Raw genomic sequence first — 21,145 nt, forward strand, 5'->3', positions numbered from 1 at the left:
ATTTGATTGGCCAAAGATTCTGACTGGTGATTCTGAATGCTGCTTATGCTTGTTCTGGGGGCGGGAAGACAGAAGGATTGGTCAATTGGCACATCTTGCACTGGTAAGCTGAAAAACACAAGTATTTTGTGTTTGTTTTAATTATGGTTTTCCACAGATAGTAAGCACTTGGTAACGATTGCTGATTGAATGGGTGATTGGAGAAAAGAATGATGCAGAAAGACGAGAAAGAGACACTTTCTAAAACAATCAGAATCCAAACCAAGTGCAGGTTTACAGACCACACCGGCAGCTCCAGTTGCTCATAGGAGCGCTTCCTGGAGAGTCAGGGAGACATTCCTGCCTCAGGTTCCACACCAGAAGATGCCTCCCTTTGAGATCTCAAAGGAGGCTTATTAGATTACAGCCGGATCAGTGGCATCTCCCAACGATGACTGATTTATGACAGCAGACGCAAACCCACGGTGCTGACTCTCACCATGTCTTACAGGTTTCTGCCTAGAAATCAAATTGATTTTGTTCCAGAGAAGACATTTTCTTCATTAAAAAATTTAGGAGAACTGTAAGTAGCATCGTCTACTAGGAAGAATATGATTGCTTCTTCCAGGATTATAAGCTTAAATGACTAGTGAGACTGCTTTTCCACTAGTGGCAATCAAAATCCTGTAGACTATTGGATGTTAAAATTCAATTAAGAAAATCAACATGATCCTAAAGGTCAGAGCACATTAAAATCAGACAGTGGGCTTAATATGGAGTTAGCCTACTCTAGTTCCCCTACCTATTTTCTTTGGGTGATTTCATGAGTATGTATGTTTGGGAGTAAATGAGTTTTCCAGATCTTCTTAAACACAGAGATCATTTATCTCTGACGGATGGAGCATAGTTAATTTTCAGTAAAATGCTTGCTGAATGAATAACGGACTGACTGAAATGATATTAATAATAATTGCATGAGGAATAAAAATTCTTATCTCTTGAGAAATTATGACTTTTGTAGCACAGGGATTGGGCTCATTGAAAAATTGAAAAATATTCAAGGAATTCCTATAACTTTTTCTATTCAAATATTTGTTTTATAAATATAAAACTTTTTGCTTTGCCCCCCCCACACACATAATGGTTATCATTGGAAATTAAAATTCATTTGTCTATTAAACTAAAAATCATAGCAACTAGGGTAAAGAACTGGTCCTTCTAAGTGGGGCCTTAAAATGGAAATTAATGTCTTAAAAAACTCTTTCTCCCTTTTTTTTACATCTTGTTTTTTAATCCAGAAAGGACTGGAGAAAAAAATAAATAAATGTGATTTTAAAAGTAATTTTAAAAAATAATTCATGAACAATTATGATCAATCAAATCTATAAATATTTACTAAGTAACTAGAATAGGCAAGGCTCTACATAATGAAAAATATTATCATTTTATGACAAAAAAATTAAAAGTAGCCCATTAAGAACAGACTTCCTTAAAGGGCCATTCCTCATCAGTCTCTGGACTTGAGTTACAGGTGGGGTGGGCAGCAGCCCAAGACAAAGAGGGGCTTATTTTATATGTAAACTTAAGGAAACAGTGAGTTGGAGTTCTATTTTGAAAATTTCCCTAATCTTCATCTTATTTTATATGTCGATAGATCCCCCCAGTTAAGAGATACTAGCTTGCTGATTTTAAGACCACCAGTATACTATCCAGTTCAATCCACTTTGCTCTGAGCTTCAAAAAATTCAGAAGTCGATAGACTAAACTTGAACAAGTCTTGATTCTACAAGTGTTGAATAATTTGCCATCATAACATCAAATTCTTCCTGGGGAGGAATAAGCATAAGTACATGAGGCCCCTCAATTCTTTCCCCCAGAAGAGTGTACTTTATTTTTCTATCTGACACTTCCAAGGATAGTGTCTAGGTTTACGAGATCACCACCATCTTGCTCTCTCTGGCCCACACACACCTGTGGCTCTCCTTCCGGGCCAGGATCCAGGTATGCTCCTCCTCTCTGGACCTCCAGATTAGAGTTCCTACCTCGCAGGACCTGGTGCTCGGATGTCATGAGAATCACCTCAAAAGCAAACTGTTTAAAGTAGCAGCACATCTTACCCCATTGCCAGCTCCTTCACCTGGACTTGCCATCACGTGGCTGTGGCATCCTCCCTGGCAGCCAAGCCTGAAGACTGCTCCCTGGTCCTCTGCTTTCTCTTAATATGCTGTTTTCCCAGACCCTAAACCATGCTAATATCCCTGTTAAGTCTTCATCAGCTCTCACCTGGCCATGAAGAAGCCTCTTACCTCTATTCTCTCTTCTAGCATTTCAGCCTTTCTTTCTGTTCCTGATGTAATTGTCATCCCATGACTTAGAGCCTAAGATGCCATTATCCTGCTCAATGTCCTCACTCCTTGTTGCCTGATGTTTGGCCTGACATGGCTCTCAAATGTTAATGTGCAGAGGAATCACAGGTTTATTAGTTTAAATCCAAGTTATCAGGATTCCTCCCTGAGATTCTGATATGGTAACTCTGGGTTGGATACCTGAAAATGGGATCTTTCTAAGAAACCTCAGTGATTCTGATGCCTGGAAATTGTTCTGCAGAAGACTGCCTTGGAGTATATTCATAACCCTCCCATCTTATCTCCAAGAACTTCCAGTCTCACTTTTACTATGTTTCCCCCACGTTGTTTCTCCTTTACCCATGTTGGACCACTCCTAAAGACAACATTCAATTCCAAGAATTTGTTTCTCTTGTCACACTTTACTGTCACCTAAAAAAGCTGCTCATCTTTTACCCCACCTAAAATCATTGAGCTTTGTTGAAACACTTCCTAATTTCTCAGGCCAAGATTGATGACTCCTTTCTTCTACCTACTGTCTTCCCTTCTGTGATTGCACCTGCTTCATTCTTTCCTTGATTTGTAATCTAGTTATATCAGTCCATTTTCTATTGCTATAACAAAGTACCTGATGCTGGGTTTATGAAGAAAATAGGTATATTTAACCCAAGGTTTGGAGGCTGATAGTCCAAAATCAGGTAGCCCCATTGATGCAGCCTCTAGTGAAGGCGTCACGGCAAATGACATTTTGGACTTAGTATGTACTGAAGGAGTCACATGTTAGGACACACGACAAGCCAGAGAGGGTTGGGATGAGCTTGCATTTTTAAAAATGCAAAACTCACTCTCATGGAAACTAACTGTAATCCCAGGAGAACTACCTTAATCTCTTTTGGGGGATAAGGCCCCCAATGACCTAGTTACCTCCCACTGGGCCCCAATGAACAGTAGTTGTTACTCTAAATTAAAGCTTCTTTAAGGAAAGAACTCTTAGTTGTAACTCCCACATTTCCGTCAGCAGCTCCAAAGTGTCAAGAACAGTTAAGACTTTTTGTTCACTCTTAATTAGGCAATTGTGCATCTGTTTTATCTTTTACATTTTCTCTGATGCAGAAAGATATTCTGGGTTCTTAAACAGTGTTGATTTCTTCTGATTCCAGCATACACAGATTGAATGATGCTATCATATTTAATTCTAAACTCTCATTTGCTTATACAAAAATAGTCCTATGTAGGAATGTATTTAAGAGGTAAACATTAGTCCATTTAAGATGATGTGGGTGGATTGTCTCAGTGGGAATGCAAAATAAATAGAAGACGCAAGACTTGACCTCAAAAAAGGTTATTTGGATAAACAAGAGATCACATACATGAAGCACGTAGGAATCAGGAGCATGAGTGGTAGTACAAAGAGTACCTAAAACAGAGGAAATTAATCAAAGCAGATATTAAAGCCAGGATGTGTTGGAGAGGGTGTGAAAGGAAATTCCAGACAGGAACTGGATGAAAGAAATGTCACAAGCCTGTAAGTGGTGGAAAATACATCCATTCTGGCTGACTCACACGGCCTTGTTGTGTAACAGGTTACCAGGTTAATTAAATTGAATTCGTATTTTCTGTTATATCAAAATGGGGTGATGATAACTCTGCAGAGTGATAACTGTGTCAATTACTTCTAAGGTAATTGCTTTGGGTTTGCACTGTCATCAACAGGGATCTGTCTAGCAACATGATAATGGAGCTACCAGTCCACCTGTTTAAAGACCTGAAGCTTCTCCAAAAACTGTAAGTTCTTCTCATGATCATCAGATGTAAATGGCAACATCTTAGGTTTTCGAAATAATAACATCCATACTTCTCTTCCCCTTCCTCCAATGGTAAAAAAGGAACCTGTCATCCAATCCTCTTTTGTATCTCCACAAGAACCAGTTTGGAAGTCTTAAACAACTTCAGTCTCTGTAAGTAAAATATCACAATTATGTCCATTATCATTTTAGTGGATGTATTTTACTGAGAGACACATTGATTTTTAGATGGGTGTTTCACACACAGGAGCATGCACCCTCAGGTGATTGTGAATACCACGGCTACCATCAATTATATACTGAATGATAGCAGAGGCACATTTTTTACCATTCAGTTGTATCAAAGCCACTTTCTGTGTTTGAAACATATATCTCTTCTTCCTGAAAACTGGGTTCATATGGAAAAATCTCATCCTACAATTTTAACAAAAAATTAAATTTGCAATAATTTTGTTTCTAGAATTATGGAAAATTATTCTTTTTCCCTTTTACCTTTTCTGTAAGAAGCTACGTGAAACCGGTCTATGTTGCAAGATTTTTACTTTTCAATAGGTAAAAAAATTCTCTCAAAAATATGTAGATAAGTAATGTTGTTTAGTATCTTAAAACATCAATCAGATTAGGTTTCAATGGTGTCAAGAACTCTACCCATTATTCTTTGAACCTCATAATTTCTTTCCCTAGGTGACGATTTGTTGGCTAATGTTTATTTGTTTGTTTTCAACAGAGTATTGCCTGATTTCTGCCTGAAGCATTTCTTTATTTAATTCCAAAGATCAATCCTTAATATCACTTTTTATTTTTGTTGAATAGGTTTTTATTGGAAATTAATGCAAGATTAAGTTCTCTGTGTTTTAGGATATTAGAAGGTATTAATCACAATCACATCATCCACATAAAGCTAAAGCTGTGATTAGTCAAAGAGGAACAGAGAGAGAAAAAGAAAGAAAGTGAGGTCCTTTGGAAGGAGCTCAGAGTTTCTTACTAGAGTCATGTGTTGGTTCCGTAGTATAAGAGCCCCCTCGAGTTTCAGAGAGTAAAGTGACTCCTCTATGAAGGACCCGATAGGCAAAGGGAAACTCAGAACCATATTAGGAAATCCCTATTCAGATTAGCCAAAAAGAAACAGACAAAAAGCCAGGCATCTTTCAATCATATATTTTTAAAAGCAAAACATTTCCTTTGTTATAGATTGTTATAGATTGTTTGTTATAGATTGTTCTTCCTCCATCTCTTTTCTGAAAACATAGTAGCTCTTAATGCACACTATCCTAAAGAGGTTGTAATTCAGTCTAAAGAGGGTCTTCATTTGTAGAAGTTTCTGGATAAATTAACAGTGTAGGGCTGGGCATGTTGATGCATGCCTATAATCCCAGCAGTTCGTGAGACTGAGGCAGGAGGATCATAAGTTCAAGGCCAACCTCAGCCACTCAGCAAGGCCCTAAGCAACTTAGCAAGACCTTGTCTCAAAATAAAAAACAAAAAGAACTGGGGATGTTGCTCAGTGGTTAAGCACCCCTGGGTTCAATCCCCAGTACCAAAAAAAGAAAAAAGAAAAGAAAAACAGTTGGCCAGTTTCATTGAAGCCTTTTGAGGGTATCTAAAGAGAGGTAGAGGAATCAGAATTATGCTTCCCACTCTTAGAAAATGTTTGTCTTTACCCGGAGCTACTCTGGCTGCCTCCATGGTTTTTCAACCCTCACGATCCATAAACCGGGAAGAAATGGATATTTAAATTCAGTTTCCCACAAAATTCACTTTGGTGATGTTCACAAGTTGGGAGAACCAGCCCTGAATGGAACCTTCTAACTTCTATGTGATCAGATCAGACTGCAGACCAACTTCATAATCACAAGACAGCTCTGCCTATTTTGATTGATTGGTTTTTGCATTGTTGAGGATGGGCCTCACACCTGCTAGGCAAGTGCTCTACCACTGAGCTAGAACCCAGCCCCTCACTATTTTTTTTTAAAGCAATCTCCATTTCATTATCTCCTAGTTCTGTACGTTGGAAGTACAAGCCACCTAAACTGGGTTCTCATAAACTTTACTGCCAACAACTGGAAAAAAAAATGCTCAGATTTTAAAGAACTCCTGTAGAATACATACATGGCTCCTGTAACTAGATGACGCCCCCCCTATGAGCCCTCCAGTGAGAACTCAGTTCTCGTCATAATCTCAGATTCCATCCATACTCCAAGAGGAGGGCATTCACTGTAAGAGTGAGAGCCACTGGGGGTTGTGTTAGTCAGCTCTCCATCACTGTGACCAAAATCACCTGACTGTAACAACTTAGAGGAGAAGAAGTTTTGGGCTTACTGTTTCAGAGGTTTAGTCCATGGTTGGCTGACTCAGTTGCTATAGGCCTGAGGTGAGGCAGAACATCATGACAGAAGGGCCCAGAAGGGAAAAGCTGCTCAGCTTATGGTGGCCCCAAGTCGACAGTCCCTTGCCGTTTTTAAACCAAAGAAATGAATGAAAATGTTCTACTGGAATGTAGTTCTGCCTGTGAATGACAAATCGAACTCCAAGAATAATATTCTGAGAAAGCATACTCTAAAATTTCCCTCCTAATTTGATCTGGTAACATAAAATTTTGAAACCTTTGGAGGAGCTGACAAAGAATGCAATTATTAATGAAGTTGAACCCTAGAAACATTAAACCTATTGTGTATATTTTCCAGAGACCTGGAAAGGATAGAGATTCCAAATATAAACACAGGAATATTCCAACCCATGAGGAATCTTTCTCACATGTATGTATGTATGAAAGAATGGACAAGAAAACATAGTGAAATGTTTCACATGTTGTCTTGTCTACTGTCTACTGTATCACTGCAATGTGTTTTTATGCAACAAAAGTCTTTTATTGAGAACTTTTTAATTTTGTCACCTTTGGTCCCTGTCAAATAGAGTTCAATATTATGATGCGCCGACATGAATGACCCTTCTCTCTGGAAACACGATGTTTATCCAATTGAGGCCCAATAAGAGATCAGGGTACCAGAATGCCACATATTACACAAGATGAAGTCACTGGCTAAGTGGTACTCAGGCGACCTGGAAACATTAATTCACTTCACATGAGTGAGCAGTCGGCTGCTCTAAGATTTGAGCCCTTAGGAAGCAAGATGCTATATAAATTCCAGGTGTTGTTACTGTTACTAAGTGCACTACAAAATGGAGGTAATTAATCTTTCTAGTAGTTTTTGTTAAGTCACTTTAATATATCTGGCTAAAGTGCACGAAGTTGTGTTGATATATGTGTTTATAACATAATCATTTCTTTATCAACTGTATAATCTATATGTTCATGATTTCAAAAATTAACCATTGTTATCCACAAAAATAGGGAGGACTCACTCGTAAGATCACAAGTTGGGTGCAGCAAGTGGATGAAAGTGTTGATGTGAAGGTGCTCTTTTGGGAGAACATTTTGTTTAAGTCTGTGCTACAGTAGAGGCGTGATGGACAGGTGTTTGGCGCATACCCACGTGGTTTTGTTCATTTCCCTTCCTGTGGCACCATTACATAAATATTTAAAGAGGCTATCAGTTCCTTGTTGCAGGCAGAGGTGAGGTGTTCTTAGAATAGAGATGCTTTAGAATTCAATGGAGAAACTCCTATTTTCAATATAGGCCTCAAGCCAAGGTCAGGAAGGACCCAACCAATATTAGCTTAGCTCGCTCCCTGATGAGTGACTGATTTCTTTCATCTTCCCCGTCCTTTCCTCATTGAAATAACTCCACCTCATCACTTCCATCCCTTCCACCTGCTATCTGGTCACAGTGGAAGAACTTAAAGAAGACAGTGGAGATAATGGAATATCCAAAGAACCAAGAGGTCAAATGTGTGTCAGGGAAAAGAAAAAAATAAATAAAAATCCTATGTCAAGTTTCTAATTGGATACCAAATCTTAGGCAGGTGGACTGTGTCTCTACCTGACACACCCAGCTCTTGATTATCCATCACCCACGTGCTGATCTAGGAAATGTCTGTTGAGTACCTAGAAGGTGCCAGTCACTCTTCTAGATGCTGAGAACACAGTGAGGAACAAGAGAATGTCTGTCCTGGGGCGCTTTAGAACCTCAGTAAACAAACAAATAAATAATCAGGTATTAAATGCTAGGAAAATAAGTAAAGCAAAATGAAGAAGGCATAGGAAGAGGATTTAGATGACTTAGGTAGAAGTCAAAGTGACGTGGCATTTGAGTAGACATGAAGGAAGGGAGGGAGCAGTCCTATCAATGTCCAGGAGAAGAATCTTCCAATCAGAGAGAAGCAATAGCAAGACTCTGTGGAGGGCCTGAGTCTGGCTTGTGTGAGGGCTAGAAGAAGTTATTGTTCTGAGCAGAAGGTGGCTCAGGGCAGCCCAGGGTCCCATCACCAAGGCCATGTCATTGTGGCCGAGGAAAGCTTTGTTTAACTGGCTTGCGTAGAAACTATGATGGGAGATGAGAAAAAAAAAGGGATTAGACTTTAAAAAAAATTAAAAAGAACAGAGAAATGAACTTACAGAGGTAATAAAAGAAGAAGAAGAAATTAGTTTTATGGGAGAAAATCCTAAACACACAGGTTTGGGGGATGGCCATAAGCCAAATGACCTCACCAATTCCAACACTTCGAGATTCCCCGGCTCGTAAATTCAGTGACCACAAACAAATCTGAACAAATCTATATTTTCCTCTAGAAATTAAGTGCTTCCAGACCCTGGTAAGTAATCTGTGTTTAAGGCGGCTGCTTCTCCTCCCCACTCTGGGGAGGCTGAATTTTCCTAGTCTCAGAAACCAACCCTTACCTGCCCATGTTAGGGAAAAGGAGGCACTTTAAGGAGACCTCACTATTTAATACTAAGGACAAACCAGGAATGCTTTCAGTAAGCTACAGTAGAATTCTTACATCCCCAGCACAAGTCCCTGGATGTCGGCTAGATTTAGCAATGATAATCCATTTCTAATAATACCCAGTGAGAGAATAATCCAATGTGAACACCGAAAAAGAATAGAGCCCCTGAGGCTTCAAATTCCCATAATTCCCCCTGGCTCTCAGCCAAGCCACTTCTGAACTTCCATGTCCTTTAGGTTCCTTATCTCTAAGAGGACACTGCCTAGAGTAACACCTTATTTAATGAAGAGCCCTCTAATTAGCTAGTCACTACAAACAAAAGCAAACAAACATAGCGAAGTTGCCTACCTGCAGCTGTAGTTTCTGTATCATTACTATGAAGTGACTCTTTTTTTCCCTTTGACTTTAGTTATTTCAAAAACTTTCGATACTGCTCCTATGCTCCCCATGTCCGAATATGTATGCCCTCGACTGACGGCATTTCTTCATTTGAGGACCTCTTGGCTAACAATATCCTCAGAATATTTGTCTGGGTTATAGCTTTCATTACCTGCTTTGGAAATCTTTCTGTCATTGGCATGAGATCTTTCATTAAAGCTGAAAATACAACTCACGCTATGTCCATCAAAATCCTTTGTTGTAAGTATGTTTCCTATATAAGTAGACAGGGTATCTTCTATGAGCTCTGTGCTAGAGATATATAGTATGTAGCATATGTATTGTATAGAGAGATCTTCAACAAATGACATCTAATATGAACTATATATGGTGGGAAAATTTATTTGCAATATATAAATGTAGTTTTTTGTAGCTATATATGTTTTTTAATATTTTTGTAGTTGTAGATGGACAGCATGCTTTATTTTATTTGTTTATTTTGATGTGGTGCTAAGGATTGAATCCAGTGCCTCACACATGCTAAGCAAGTGCTCTGCCACTGAGCTACAGCCCCAGCCCTTATAGTTATATTATAATTTGCATAATCTTATAATGACCTACCCTGGGAGTTTATGTCGTGGAAATGGGGAAACAAAGTGATAATTCAAGTGATGGATTATGGAGATGGTTTTGTGGGTTATAAACTAAGCTTAATTAACTTCAATTACAGTAACACCCACACTTCTCAAGCTCAGAAAATGATACCTTTTATTCACTGCCAGTAATACATGCTTAGGGTTTAAACCTAGCTCTTCCCCTGCAAAAAGGTCCTACCTCCCCACTTTTTAATTATAAAACAAAGTCATGGTGTGGTTCTTGAGAAATAGCATAGATTTTGAAGTCCATTGGCTTCTTGGTATTCCAGTAGATGATTACACTAGTTCATTAAATACAGGTTGAAGGAGCTAGACAGACCTAATCAGAAAATTAACATGAGAGATGCTGGGAACGATCAGTTGCTTTGATTGGTCCACAGGTGCTGACTGTCTGATGGGCGTTTACTTGTTTTTCATTGGCTTTTTTGATATAAAATACCGAGGGCAATATCAGAAGTATGCCCTGCTGTGGATGGAGAGTTTACCATGCCGCCTCATGGGGTTCCTGGCCATGCTGTCCACCGAAGTCTCTGTCCTGTTGCTAACCTTCTTAACCCTGGAGAAGTTCCTGGTCATCGTCTTCCCCTTCAGTAACATTCGTCCCGGGAAGCGGCAGACCTTGGTCATCCTCATTTGCATCTGGACCCTGGGATTTTTAATTGCTGTAATTCCCTTTTGGAGCGAGGATTATTTTGGAAACTTTTATGGGAAAAATGGAGTATGTTTCCCACTTTATTACGACCAAACAGAAGATATTGGAAGCAGAGGATATTCTCTTGGAATTTTCCTAGGTAAATTCTATTCTTCATTTCCTGGGTAAACATCATTTCGATGCAAATACCACAAACTTCAGCAAAAGGTAGATTTGTCTGTTTCAGAAAGTAAAGAAATAGAGTCAAGATTCTGTCCTTGTTAAAGAAAAGTTCTATGTATTTCTAGAAGCTTTTCTTTAACTTTTTATTACAGAGATATAGTGCAGAAAACAAAGACATGCTATTGGGATTTGTGGATTTCTTTTTTATTATCTCTATATACCTTTGATTTCATGTATACATACAGTTACTGTGAGCTGGAAGAATTCTAGTTTAGTGCCTAGTCCTGAAACCCAACCCAGGTTTATGAACCCCCTTTTTTTTTAGAAAAGACCCTATACGAATGACAAATTTAGCACCTTAAAGTGTTTTTCTTTTAAATTCTATAGTATAATGTGTATTAATTCTGCTTAATCTTAAGGCCATCCCTGGGTCATTTCTTTAATTAGAGCACATGACCATTTTCATTTCCCCTTCCCTTCTTGCTCCTCATCAGCATGTAGACAACAAGTTCTGTGGTCCTTTTTTGCCACCAAGTAATATTCATGAAACTGTGCCTCTGTCTTAGGCTCCTTCCAGCCTCGACCTGCTGCTATTGTCTCAGTTTGAAACCTTCCTGCCTCTACCTGGGATAATTACCTTAGCGGATACTGGTCTTTCCACCTCCAGACCTTCCCCTCCTCCCATTTTTCTGTTCACCACCCCCTTTATAATCTCCCTCCCTATCCAAAGACTGGGTACACCTCTGCTCAGAGACCTTCAATGGTCCCCTACCACTTTCAAGACCAGGCTTAAATGAGTCACTTACAACTCATCATGACCTGGCTCTAACCATTGTTCCACCTGGCTCTAACCATTGCTCCCCTTCTTCTCCATCTACTCCTTTTCTTCCTCCTCTAGAAAACAAAATACTCCCCCTGCACCCCTCTGATAATACTCCTCACACACCACCCTGTGTGGTAGCTTTTGTTCATAGATATGTCACTCCCAGGGTAGAGTAGGCTGTTCTCTGTATCCCTCATGACTCGTTTCTTCCTTAATCCTGGGTAGGTGCACTTCCTAGACACACACACCCCACATGACATTCATTGAGTCAACAGGATGGATGCAGCGCCTGCCGTGTGCTGTGCATTCTGTTGGGTACTAGAGGTAAAATAGATCTGGCCCTGACAAACCTCACCAGCTGCAGAGGAAGATGGAGACAGTAAACACGTCCTTACATCACAGGCTTATAAATGCCACGATAGAAGAGTACAGGATGTTCTAGGAGTCCCAGACCTGAGCACCACGGAAGGCTTTCCAGAAGAAACGAATCCAAATGGAGGCCCAAAGGTTAAGGAGGCATAGCTAAGTGAAGGCAGAGGAAGGTGGGTGTGGGGGCCGTGTGCTAGGAAAAGGCACGGTGGATTCCGAGGCCCGAAGCCAGGGGCTGGTCCAGATGTTGGACTAAAGAAGTTTGGTGCAGGGGCTGAGATTGTGGCTCAACGGTAGAACGCTGGCCTAGCACATGTGGGGTGTTCTAAGTCCATCCTCAGCACCACATAAAAATAAATGAATGCAATAAAGGTATTGTGTCCAGCTACAGCTAAAAAATAGATATTAAAAAAAAAAAGTTTGGTGCAACTGGATCTTACAATTAAAGCATGGGGTCCACTAAAAGTGGTTAAGAACCTCTGATGTATTTCAGATACAGAGATAGTAACACAACACACACACACACACACACACACACACACCATGTACTTGTTGCTGTCATACTTATTGTCTGTCACTGCCTCACATGCATGGTTTGCATGTGATAGGAGTCCTAGAGCTCGTCCTAGAATACTTTTTTTTCTGTTTTAAGAATATACAATTTTAAAATTAATTTAAATTTTTTATTTTTTAATAATCTAAAGAACAGTTTTAGATTGAGAGGAAAGTTGTCAGCGTAGTGTAGCTTCCCCTATTGTTCAATCCATCCACTACCACGGTATATTGAGAACACACACTTTTCATTCTTTCTGGAAGTCTGTTTTCAGAATTTGGTCTGGAGGAGCATTTTCTAACCATCATTTTATTTTCTGGCCTAAGATACACCAATTTTATAAAACTCCATTGTTTAGCTGTATAATGAGATTCCACAGAATATGAAGCATTTGGGTTTAAAAAAAAATAGCCTTGAACTTAAATTATTTTTCCTAGACTTCACCAATCTTACATACAGTCGAGCCTATTTTGTGAAAACAAAAATAACTTTTTTACATTTTAGAAAAGCTAGAGTTTACTTCCTAATATATCTAGATGTGAATTTCAGAAGTCTATAATTTTTCATAAAGGATTTATGTCTTAAACATGTTTTAAGCAACTATGAAAATTTGTGCAAATTTTATGTTCATTATGAAGAATGAGATAATCTCTTAGGGTTTTTATTACAGCAAGAATAGAGCAAACTAAGAGACTATAAAGTCTGTGCCTCAGGGAAAGTGAGGCTAAGTGAGAATCTTGGGACTATATTTGGCCCCAAAAGAGTGATTTATATAGTTAAATTTGTAACTTTCTGACTTCATTTTATGAGATGAATCTAAAGGGTTCTGAACCCATAGTTGTTTAAAATACTGTGAGCAATCTAGAGAAAAATAAGCAAAAAAAAAAAAGCATTTTTGTTCTATGTATTATTTTTATTTAAGACCAAACAACACAAGGAATAATGTTTCTGAGGCAATTCTATTCATGATAAATAACAAGGTTATCTTATTCATATGTATAAGATAAGGAAATGGGGTTGTATTTATTTTTTGAGACATGTGTATGATTATAGCAATCCCTTAAGGTTTGAATTTGCAGGTTGTGAGAACAAAAATAGCTTTATTATGTTTTAGAAAAGCCAGAGTTTACTTCCTAATATATCTAGATGTGAATTTCAGAAGTCTATAATTTTTCATAAAGGATTTATGTCTTTGGGCTGGGATTGTGGCTCAGTGATAGAGCGCTTGCCTAGCACATGTAAGGCACCGAATTCGCTCCTCAGCACCACATAAAACAAAGGCATTGTGTTCATCTATAACTAAAAATATATTTTTTAAAAAAGGATCTATGTCTTTGACATCTTTTTGAGTTGGAAAACCCAATTCCTTTATCTTGTTTTCTTAAACTCAGGAATTTTAACAGAATAACCCTAGGCTGATACAAAAGAATGCTTCTTGGAAGCACAAGAGGTGCCATAACATCTAAGTTCCCCAGTATTTTACCATTGACTTCTACACCTGAGATGTTAAGAGATGTGCTTTTCCCCACAGGTGTAAACTTGCTGGCATTTCTCATCATTGTGTTTTCCTACATTACTATGTTCTGTTCCATCCAAAAAACCGCCTTGCAGACAGCAGAAGTGAGGAATCACATTGGAAAAGAGGTGGCTGTGGCAAATCGCTTCTTTTTTATTGTGTTCTCTGATGCCATCTGCTGGATTCCTGTATTTGTCGTTAAAATCCTTTCCCTCCTCAAAGTGGAAATACCAGGTCAGTCAGTTCCCTCTGTCATTCTCAACTACATTCCTTTTTTATGCCCTTTGTTGGATGAGAACAGAATCCAGGACAGTGCCTTACACCTAGTAAATTCTCCATGAACACCTGTGACCTCCGTATGAAGAGTTATTATTTCCCTTAGTGTTTTGTAACTGGAATGCTGAGATGGAAACTGGGTAGTAGGGCAATTCAGTGAGGAATAATTAAAAAATGGGAGCTAGGGAGAAAATAAGTCTGAGCATCTTGCTTGCACATGAGCTAAATAGTGGTTCTTAACCAGAAACATGGAAAACAACAACAATAACAACAATAAAATATACATGGCCAGGTTCCACCCAGAGGTTTTGATTTTGTTTCTGGAGACCCAGGCATGTACAGGGGTGCTTTGCAAAAGCTCCCCTGTGATTCTGATGATACACACAACTAGATAGAACCACCAGTCTATTGCATGTCCTAGCCCCAAAATGTCAGTCACACTGGGCTCTATGGAATGCTAGCTGTACCGTAAACGTGCCTCATCCCAAAGACCAGGTTCTCAACTGACAGTCTTACTTCAACCAGAGAAAACCACCTTTTGTTAATTAGGACTTTAGCTGAGTACCGCAGCACACGCCTGTAATCCCAGCGGCTGGGGAAGCTAAGGCAGGAGGATTGAAAGTTCAAAGCCAGCCTCAGCAAAAGCAAGGTGCTAAGCAATTCAGTGAGTCTGTCTCTAAATAAAATACAAAATAGAGTTGAGGATGTGGTTCAGTGGCCGAGTGCCCCTGAGTTTAATTCCTAGTATCAAATAATAATAATAATAATAATAATAATAATAATAATAATAAATTAAAATTCTACTTGAAGCCATTTCTGGGATCTAGAGATCACAATCATCTGGAAGCCTCCCAGGGCTCTAGCCTGACTCTTGTTGATTGAAAAACTCATCATTTCAGTGGATAGCAGATCTATAAGCAACCATAGCAACCTCTTTCCCTCTGCCTTGTGCACAATTGTGTGAAACTTTGTCAAATGCCTTGTTGCACATGGCACAGGATGGCCATAGTGGTCCTTTAACCAAAAGGCTTCGTTTTCACAAGCAAGCATAGATGTCCCTTGAACCAGGGAAGTGGGAGTTAAAATCAGAAGGGAGATCAGGACTGAACACTTGGGAGATTTTGCTGGCCTGGGTGGTAAGAGAAGAAGCCAAAAGACTTTGTGTGAGATCACTTGGGCAGAGCTAGTTGTACATGAAGAGGAGAGTCCATTAAATATTAATGGTCACAGATGTTCTCTTGAATAATGTCCAGTCTATGACCACTACCTGGATATCTCAATTTTAGCATCCTATCATTTCAAATTCAGTAGGACTAAACTGTACATTGGCTTCCGTTGTTCATGGAATAAAGTCCAAATGCTGGGATTAGCATCGTAAAGCTTCTTATCTCCCACCCCACCCTCACATTTTCGATGATCAGACCCTTTGGAATGATGGGGCTTTTGCTTCTGCACTTTTCTGAAATGACATCAGCCTTTGCTCAACTCTTCCCTCTACCTGGATTGTACTCTCCATCCTTTCTAGCCTATTAAACACCCCTTCTTGACTTACAAGGCTGAGTGCAAGTACTCCCTCCTCTAAAGTAGTTTTCCAGACCTCTCTCACCCCTTCCATCCAGCCAGATCCATAACTGCCCACCACATCTTGTTTGCACTGCACTCCTCGCCTTCCTGAGTTGACCCACATCAGCACTGATTTTGAATGGATCCATGGCCCCCTCCAGGTTATAAGCTTCAGAACAAGGGGACCACGCCTTACTCATCTTTGAGGTTTCCAAAGTGCTTTTATAAATGAAAAAGCTTCTGCTGGCCTGTGACCTAGGAAGAATGACCTGTGTCAGGAACACACAAGGCCACCCACAACACGTGAGCTTCCAAGCAGAGCTTCCCTCCTTGATTAGAGAAGCTGAGCTTATCTGAGATGATGGAAAGGATGGAGACAGGAGATCCAGTTTCCAGTCCTGACCCAGTCATTGATCCATGGAGAGAGCTTAGAAATGTCATCTCACCTAGACGATTTCTCATATGTCTTCCCTTTTTTAATATTCTGTGAATCTTAGCTCCTTGAGGCTTTTTCTCTTTTTATTGAACTACAAGGGCTATCAGAATAAAGCATCACAGAAAATTACTTTCTCACAGTTCTGGAAGCTAGGAAACCAAGATCAAAGTGACCACAGGTTTTGTCACCAAAAGTCCAAGGAGTTCCCAAAGAGGGGAAGCTCAACTCAGGACAAATGGGGTCCTTGGCATATGAGATAGAAAAGAATTTTAGCATTCACCAGTTAGAGACAGAGACAGATTATTTATGAAAGCAGATACACATTCAAGGGAGAATGCAGGCTATATCAAGATGTCACAGGAGAAGAGATGTCTCCAGAGAAGGGTCCGAGAGGTTCCCAGAAGCAAGGGGGAACTGAACCCAGGACCAATGGGATTCTTGACACTTGTTGGCAAAAAGAATTTCAGCAGAAACCAGACAAAGTCAAAAAACAGAAGTTCATTAGGAAAGGTAGATATACATCCAAAGTAGAATGTGGGCTATCTCAAGACTGAGAAGCAGCCCTAACTTGAGCTGAGGGTCCAAATTTATAGGAGGGCTGTATCAGGGACTGGACTGGAGATGGATCCAGGGTGGAGCTGCACAATTTCACACCAGTTTTCCCTGGACTTGCGTATTTCCCTCATTTTATAAAGGGGTGGGCCAAGGGCATGTTGCTCAAGATTTACAACCACGCTTTCACTTCACACATGGCTTCTAGATAGCTCCCAGCATTTCTCTCTTTGTCCTCAAATCCCTATCTCATAAAGAAAGAGATATCCTTTGAGGTAAAGCAAAGAATACACATTCAGGGAGGAATGCCGGACCATCTCCAGAGGGAGAGACCGAAACCTCTTGGTGTGGAGTGTTGATATTTAGAGGGACAGTGGGGGCTGCACTAGACATGGAGCCAGGGCAGAGTCACACAGTTTGGCTCCAGTTTTTCCAGAGCTTGTGCATTGCCTCTGTGTTACTTTTTGCAGGCAAGAACACTGGTCTAGGCCCAGGTCAGGAACACAGACTAAGGACAAGGAGGTGTTGCTTAGGAATACTTGTTTCACATTTCCAAGGTTCATGGGGGTTTCCTGCATTTCAACAGCTCGGGGACACTTTTCTGTTTCCCCAAATTCCTATTGCAGTTTGGTTTTTCTTGAGGCCTCTGTCATTGTCATTCAGATAGAAGTCTTTGCTGTGTCTTCATGTGGCCTTTGCTCGGTGTGGACATCCTGGATCTCTCTTCCAGGGTCCTTAATTCCCCTTCCTTTGGAGCCATCAGTCAGATTAGAATAGGACCACCCTAATGACCTCATTTTAACTTACTTACTTCTTGAAAAGCTCTGTCTCCAAATATAGTCACATTCATAAATTCTGGGACTTCAATGTGTATATTTGGTGGGGTTAGGGTCAAAATTGGCCCACAACACTCTCCGATTTAGTATCAGGAGGCCACTGGAGAGCAAAGACATTTGATGGCCGCAGGAATGACCAGCCTCCTGGGAGAGCCTGGGACAGGTTAGATTGTGATCAGTTTAACTACAACCTCCATGAAGGTCCCTAGAACAGGAAAAAATGTCCTGTGGAAACAGGATTGAGCCACACATCAGTCCTCCTTTACATTTATGTTCACTACTTGGAGGTTTGTCTGGGACACCTTGGTGGATCTAGGAAAGAAATCCATCACAAAGCCCAAAAGATAAAACCAGCTTTAGCCCTCCTGTCCCAGAACTCAGCTGCTGATTTTAAATTAGGAGTCTCCCTGAGACTAACAGGAAGCCTCATGCAGAGTGCAAATTACCCATGGAGTCTTCACGGCCCTTTTGTCTTTGCCTAAATGAAAGTAAGTGCTCTCAAGAATTGTTTCTCCAACAGGTTGGGGTAGGATTACTGTTCGTAATTCATTTGGTGAGGAACAACAGACGAAAACCAATCGACTTAGCTTTTCTTCATTCATTAACTGTTCAGATCATCTAATTTAAAAAAAAATTAATAACAAATAGTAGAAATCTTGAATAAATCTGAGATAGGGTATAGATTTTATTTTCTGATTTTCTGTCCGTTTAAAAAACTAAGAAGAAGGAAGAGAATATAGGATAGGGAAAGAGGGAGGCAAATACAGAAGAAGAGAGAAGAGAGATGAAGAAGAAGGAAAGGAGGGGGAAGGGAGGTCAGGTAAGCAGAGAAAAAATGGCAAAGAAACAGAGGAAGAATTAAAATATATAAGAAACAAAGCAAGGTCAAGAGAAGAATAAAATTATAGTGGCCAAAGGATTAGAAAATTGCAGGATTAGAGACAGAGTCAGAGAGTACCAAAGAGGGGAAGTCCCACTGGTCTTACTACCCAGCTTTTCGCCCAATCGGGAGGTCTTTGAGCTTTTGACCACATGGAAGGAGGCAGCATCTTGGTCAGGTGTGAGAATTTGAAGAGGGATGTCCACTGCAGCCAGCTATCAGCAGCCTTCTTATACAGAGAAGGTCGGTGAGGGTCAGAGACAGCAAGGGATTTGTCCAGGGTCAATGAGCTAAGAAGTATTTCTCCAAAGGAGCAGGTTGCCTTTAAAAGGGGGAAATGCATTTCATTCTAACCCAGCAAAGGATCTACTGGGGAAGGACACTCTCGCTCCAAATTTCTCCTCACAAAAAGCCTTTTCTGGCCTCTTTCCTGAATATTCTATTAGCAGATGTAAGACTGCACACAAAAGAATTCATCAAACCTGGGGGACACATTCCTCTTTCCTCTTCAAGTATTTCCCCCTCAAAAATAAGATCTCTGGTACACAAGGGCAGCCTTGAGGACCGGATGGAGTTACTGCCAAGGTCAAATCTAGCTTCTGGACCAGAAGTTTTCTGGTCTTGTTCTATGGATTATTTCCTCATTTTCTAATTTTTCTATAAGTGAAGGCAATAAAAACAAGAAAAATACATGGCATAGCGATTTCTAGCTTACAGAGGTTTCAGTTATTTCCTCTTGTTTTGTCCCAAGGATCGACAAGCTAGTTACTAAAACTCAGAAAAGTTAAGTGGGAAGACTTTGAACCTGTAGCTCCTGCATTCTTCCAACAAAGATATTTTTTCTCATTGAAGTAAGAAGAAATACAAATGTCCTATGTAACCCTCTCATGAATAGCATTGTCTGCAGTGTTGTTGTGTTTGTCTATTTAAATTCTCACCTTCAGGCTGGGGGTGTTGCTCAGTGGTAGAGCTATTGCCTACCATGTGCAAGGCCCTGGGTTTGATCCCCAGCACCACACACACATACACACACACACACACACACACACACACACACACACCCTGACCCTCAATTCGTTTTCATGCTTTGTTTCCTTCTCCAGGCACAATCACCTCCTGGATAGTGATTTTTTTCCTTCCAGTCAACAGCGCCTTGAACCCAATCCTCTACACGCTCACCACCAGTTTCTTTAAGGACAAGTTGAAACAACTGCTGCATAAACATCGGAGGAAATCCGTTTTCAAAATTAAAAAAAAAAGTCTATCTACATCTATTGTGTGGACAGATGACTCCTCTTCAGTTAAACTTGGGGTTTTGAACAAAATAACCCTCGGGGACAGTATAATGAAACCAGTTTCCTAGTAATGGCTTTGGATCACTGGACTTTCAAGGGTACCTAAAACAGGTACGGCTTTGGGAAGATAGCAACCGCAATGCTTTTCATCTTGGTCAGTGGCAACCCTTCGGCACAGCCGACACAGTGGAATAAGTGACTTCTGGCCCTGCATTCCGGTGGCAGCTCTACTACACATGAACTGGGCTGGGAACGGCACTGAAGGACTCTTCTCCTCACCTTACATGCCTGAAACACACAGTGACTCCAGAGAGGGTAGGCTGACATGCCGTTGACCTCTAGCTACTCAGCACCACCAACCTGCCCTCAAATGCCCACATGTAGACACTCTATGTTCTTCATTTTACATCGTTTCACTGTCCTTAAAGTACAGTCACAACATCTTATTCCAGTGTGGCCATGGTAACATAAATCTGACATCTCTTTCCTTGCTCTCATAGTATTAAACCAAATTATTAGCATCCTGTGGATGCTTGGACAGCAAAGGATTTCTGAAGATGTTCCACCTACCCCAAGTCTTACCTACAGAGGCTGCTGGAGTAGCAACTTTGAGAGCAGAACTTCGTACAAAGTTGCCATGTCTAACAGATCCAGAAAGGCCCATTGATGACCCCTAGTACCATTTGCCTTTTTGGCTTTCATTTAAGCTCAGAAGACCTAAGATACTTTGAAGCAGAGGTTAGATTTTTGACTATAGATGCAATGACATTGACTTTGTGTTTCATTTTGCATTTGTATTTAAAAATGAAAAAAAAATACCGCTAATAATTCAAAAAGAAAGAGCTAAGATCTTAAAAAGGATATTTTTCCTAAAGTTTCGCTGGGTACAAAGGAAAAATTGGGCACCCCAACTGCCAACAAGCGTATTTTAGTATTTTTAAAGTATAATTTCTTTAGAGCAGTATTTCTATTGCTGGTAACTTCTGTCTTCATAGAACACAAGGCCAGAAGTCTTGAAGGAAATTAGAACAGTAGTTTGATTTGGGAACATTTGTTTACTTGGATAAATCCCCTACACATACTTTAAAAAAAAAAAAAGATCAGTACAGTTTGAATTTGTTTTTCAAAAAATGAAAAATGCTTGTGAAGGCCTGGATATTTTTATACTAAAAGTTTATATGTGGGGGAAAAAAGAGAAAAATAAAAATATATTTTGCATTTGTC

General features: G+C 40.0%; 1 protein-coding gene across 1 annotated transcript in view; it reads left to right on the top strand.

The window, feature by feature from the left end:
• The window catches only part of RXFP2 (relaxin family peptide receptor 2), a gene marked incomplete at its 5' end in the record, with an annotated part of 62,675 nt that extends 41,619 nt beyond the window's left edge, over window positions 1–21,056 (top strand). Inside the window, 8 exons of the mRNA XM_081308640.1 lie at window positions 491–562; window positions 4,038–4,109; window positions 4,211–4,282; window positions 6,814–6,885; window positions 9,384–9,613; window positions 10,389–10,799; window positions 14,099–14,317; window positions 19,730–21,056. Coding sequence (XP_081164766.1) covers window positions 491–562; window positions 4,038–4,109; window positions 4,211–4,282; window positions 6,814–6,885; window positions 9,384–9,613; window positions 10,389–10,799; window positions 14,099–14,317; window positions 19,730–19,989 — 1,408 coding nt within the window. The 3' untranslated portion in view covers window positions 19,990–21,056. The remainder of the gene's footprint in view (window positions 1–490; window positions 563–4,037; window positions 4,110–4,210; window positions 4,283–6,813; window positions 6,886–9,383; window positions 9,614–10,388; window positions 10,800–14,098; window positions 14,318–19,729) is intronic.
• Between the last annotated feature and the right edge of the window lie 89 nt (window positions 21,057–21,145).

This window comes from Spermophilus citellus (genome assembly GCF_964194105.1).
Source record: "Spermophilus citellus genome assembly, chromosome: 1".
Lineage (NCBI taxonomy): Eukaryota > Metazoa > Chordata > Mammalia > Rodentia > Sciuridae > Spermophilus > Spermophilus citellus.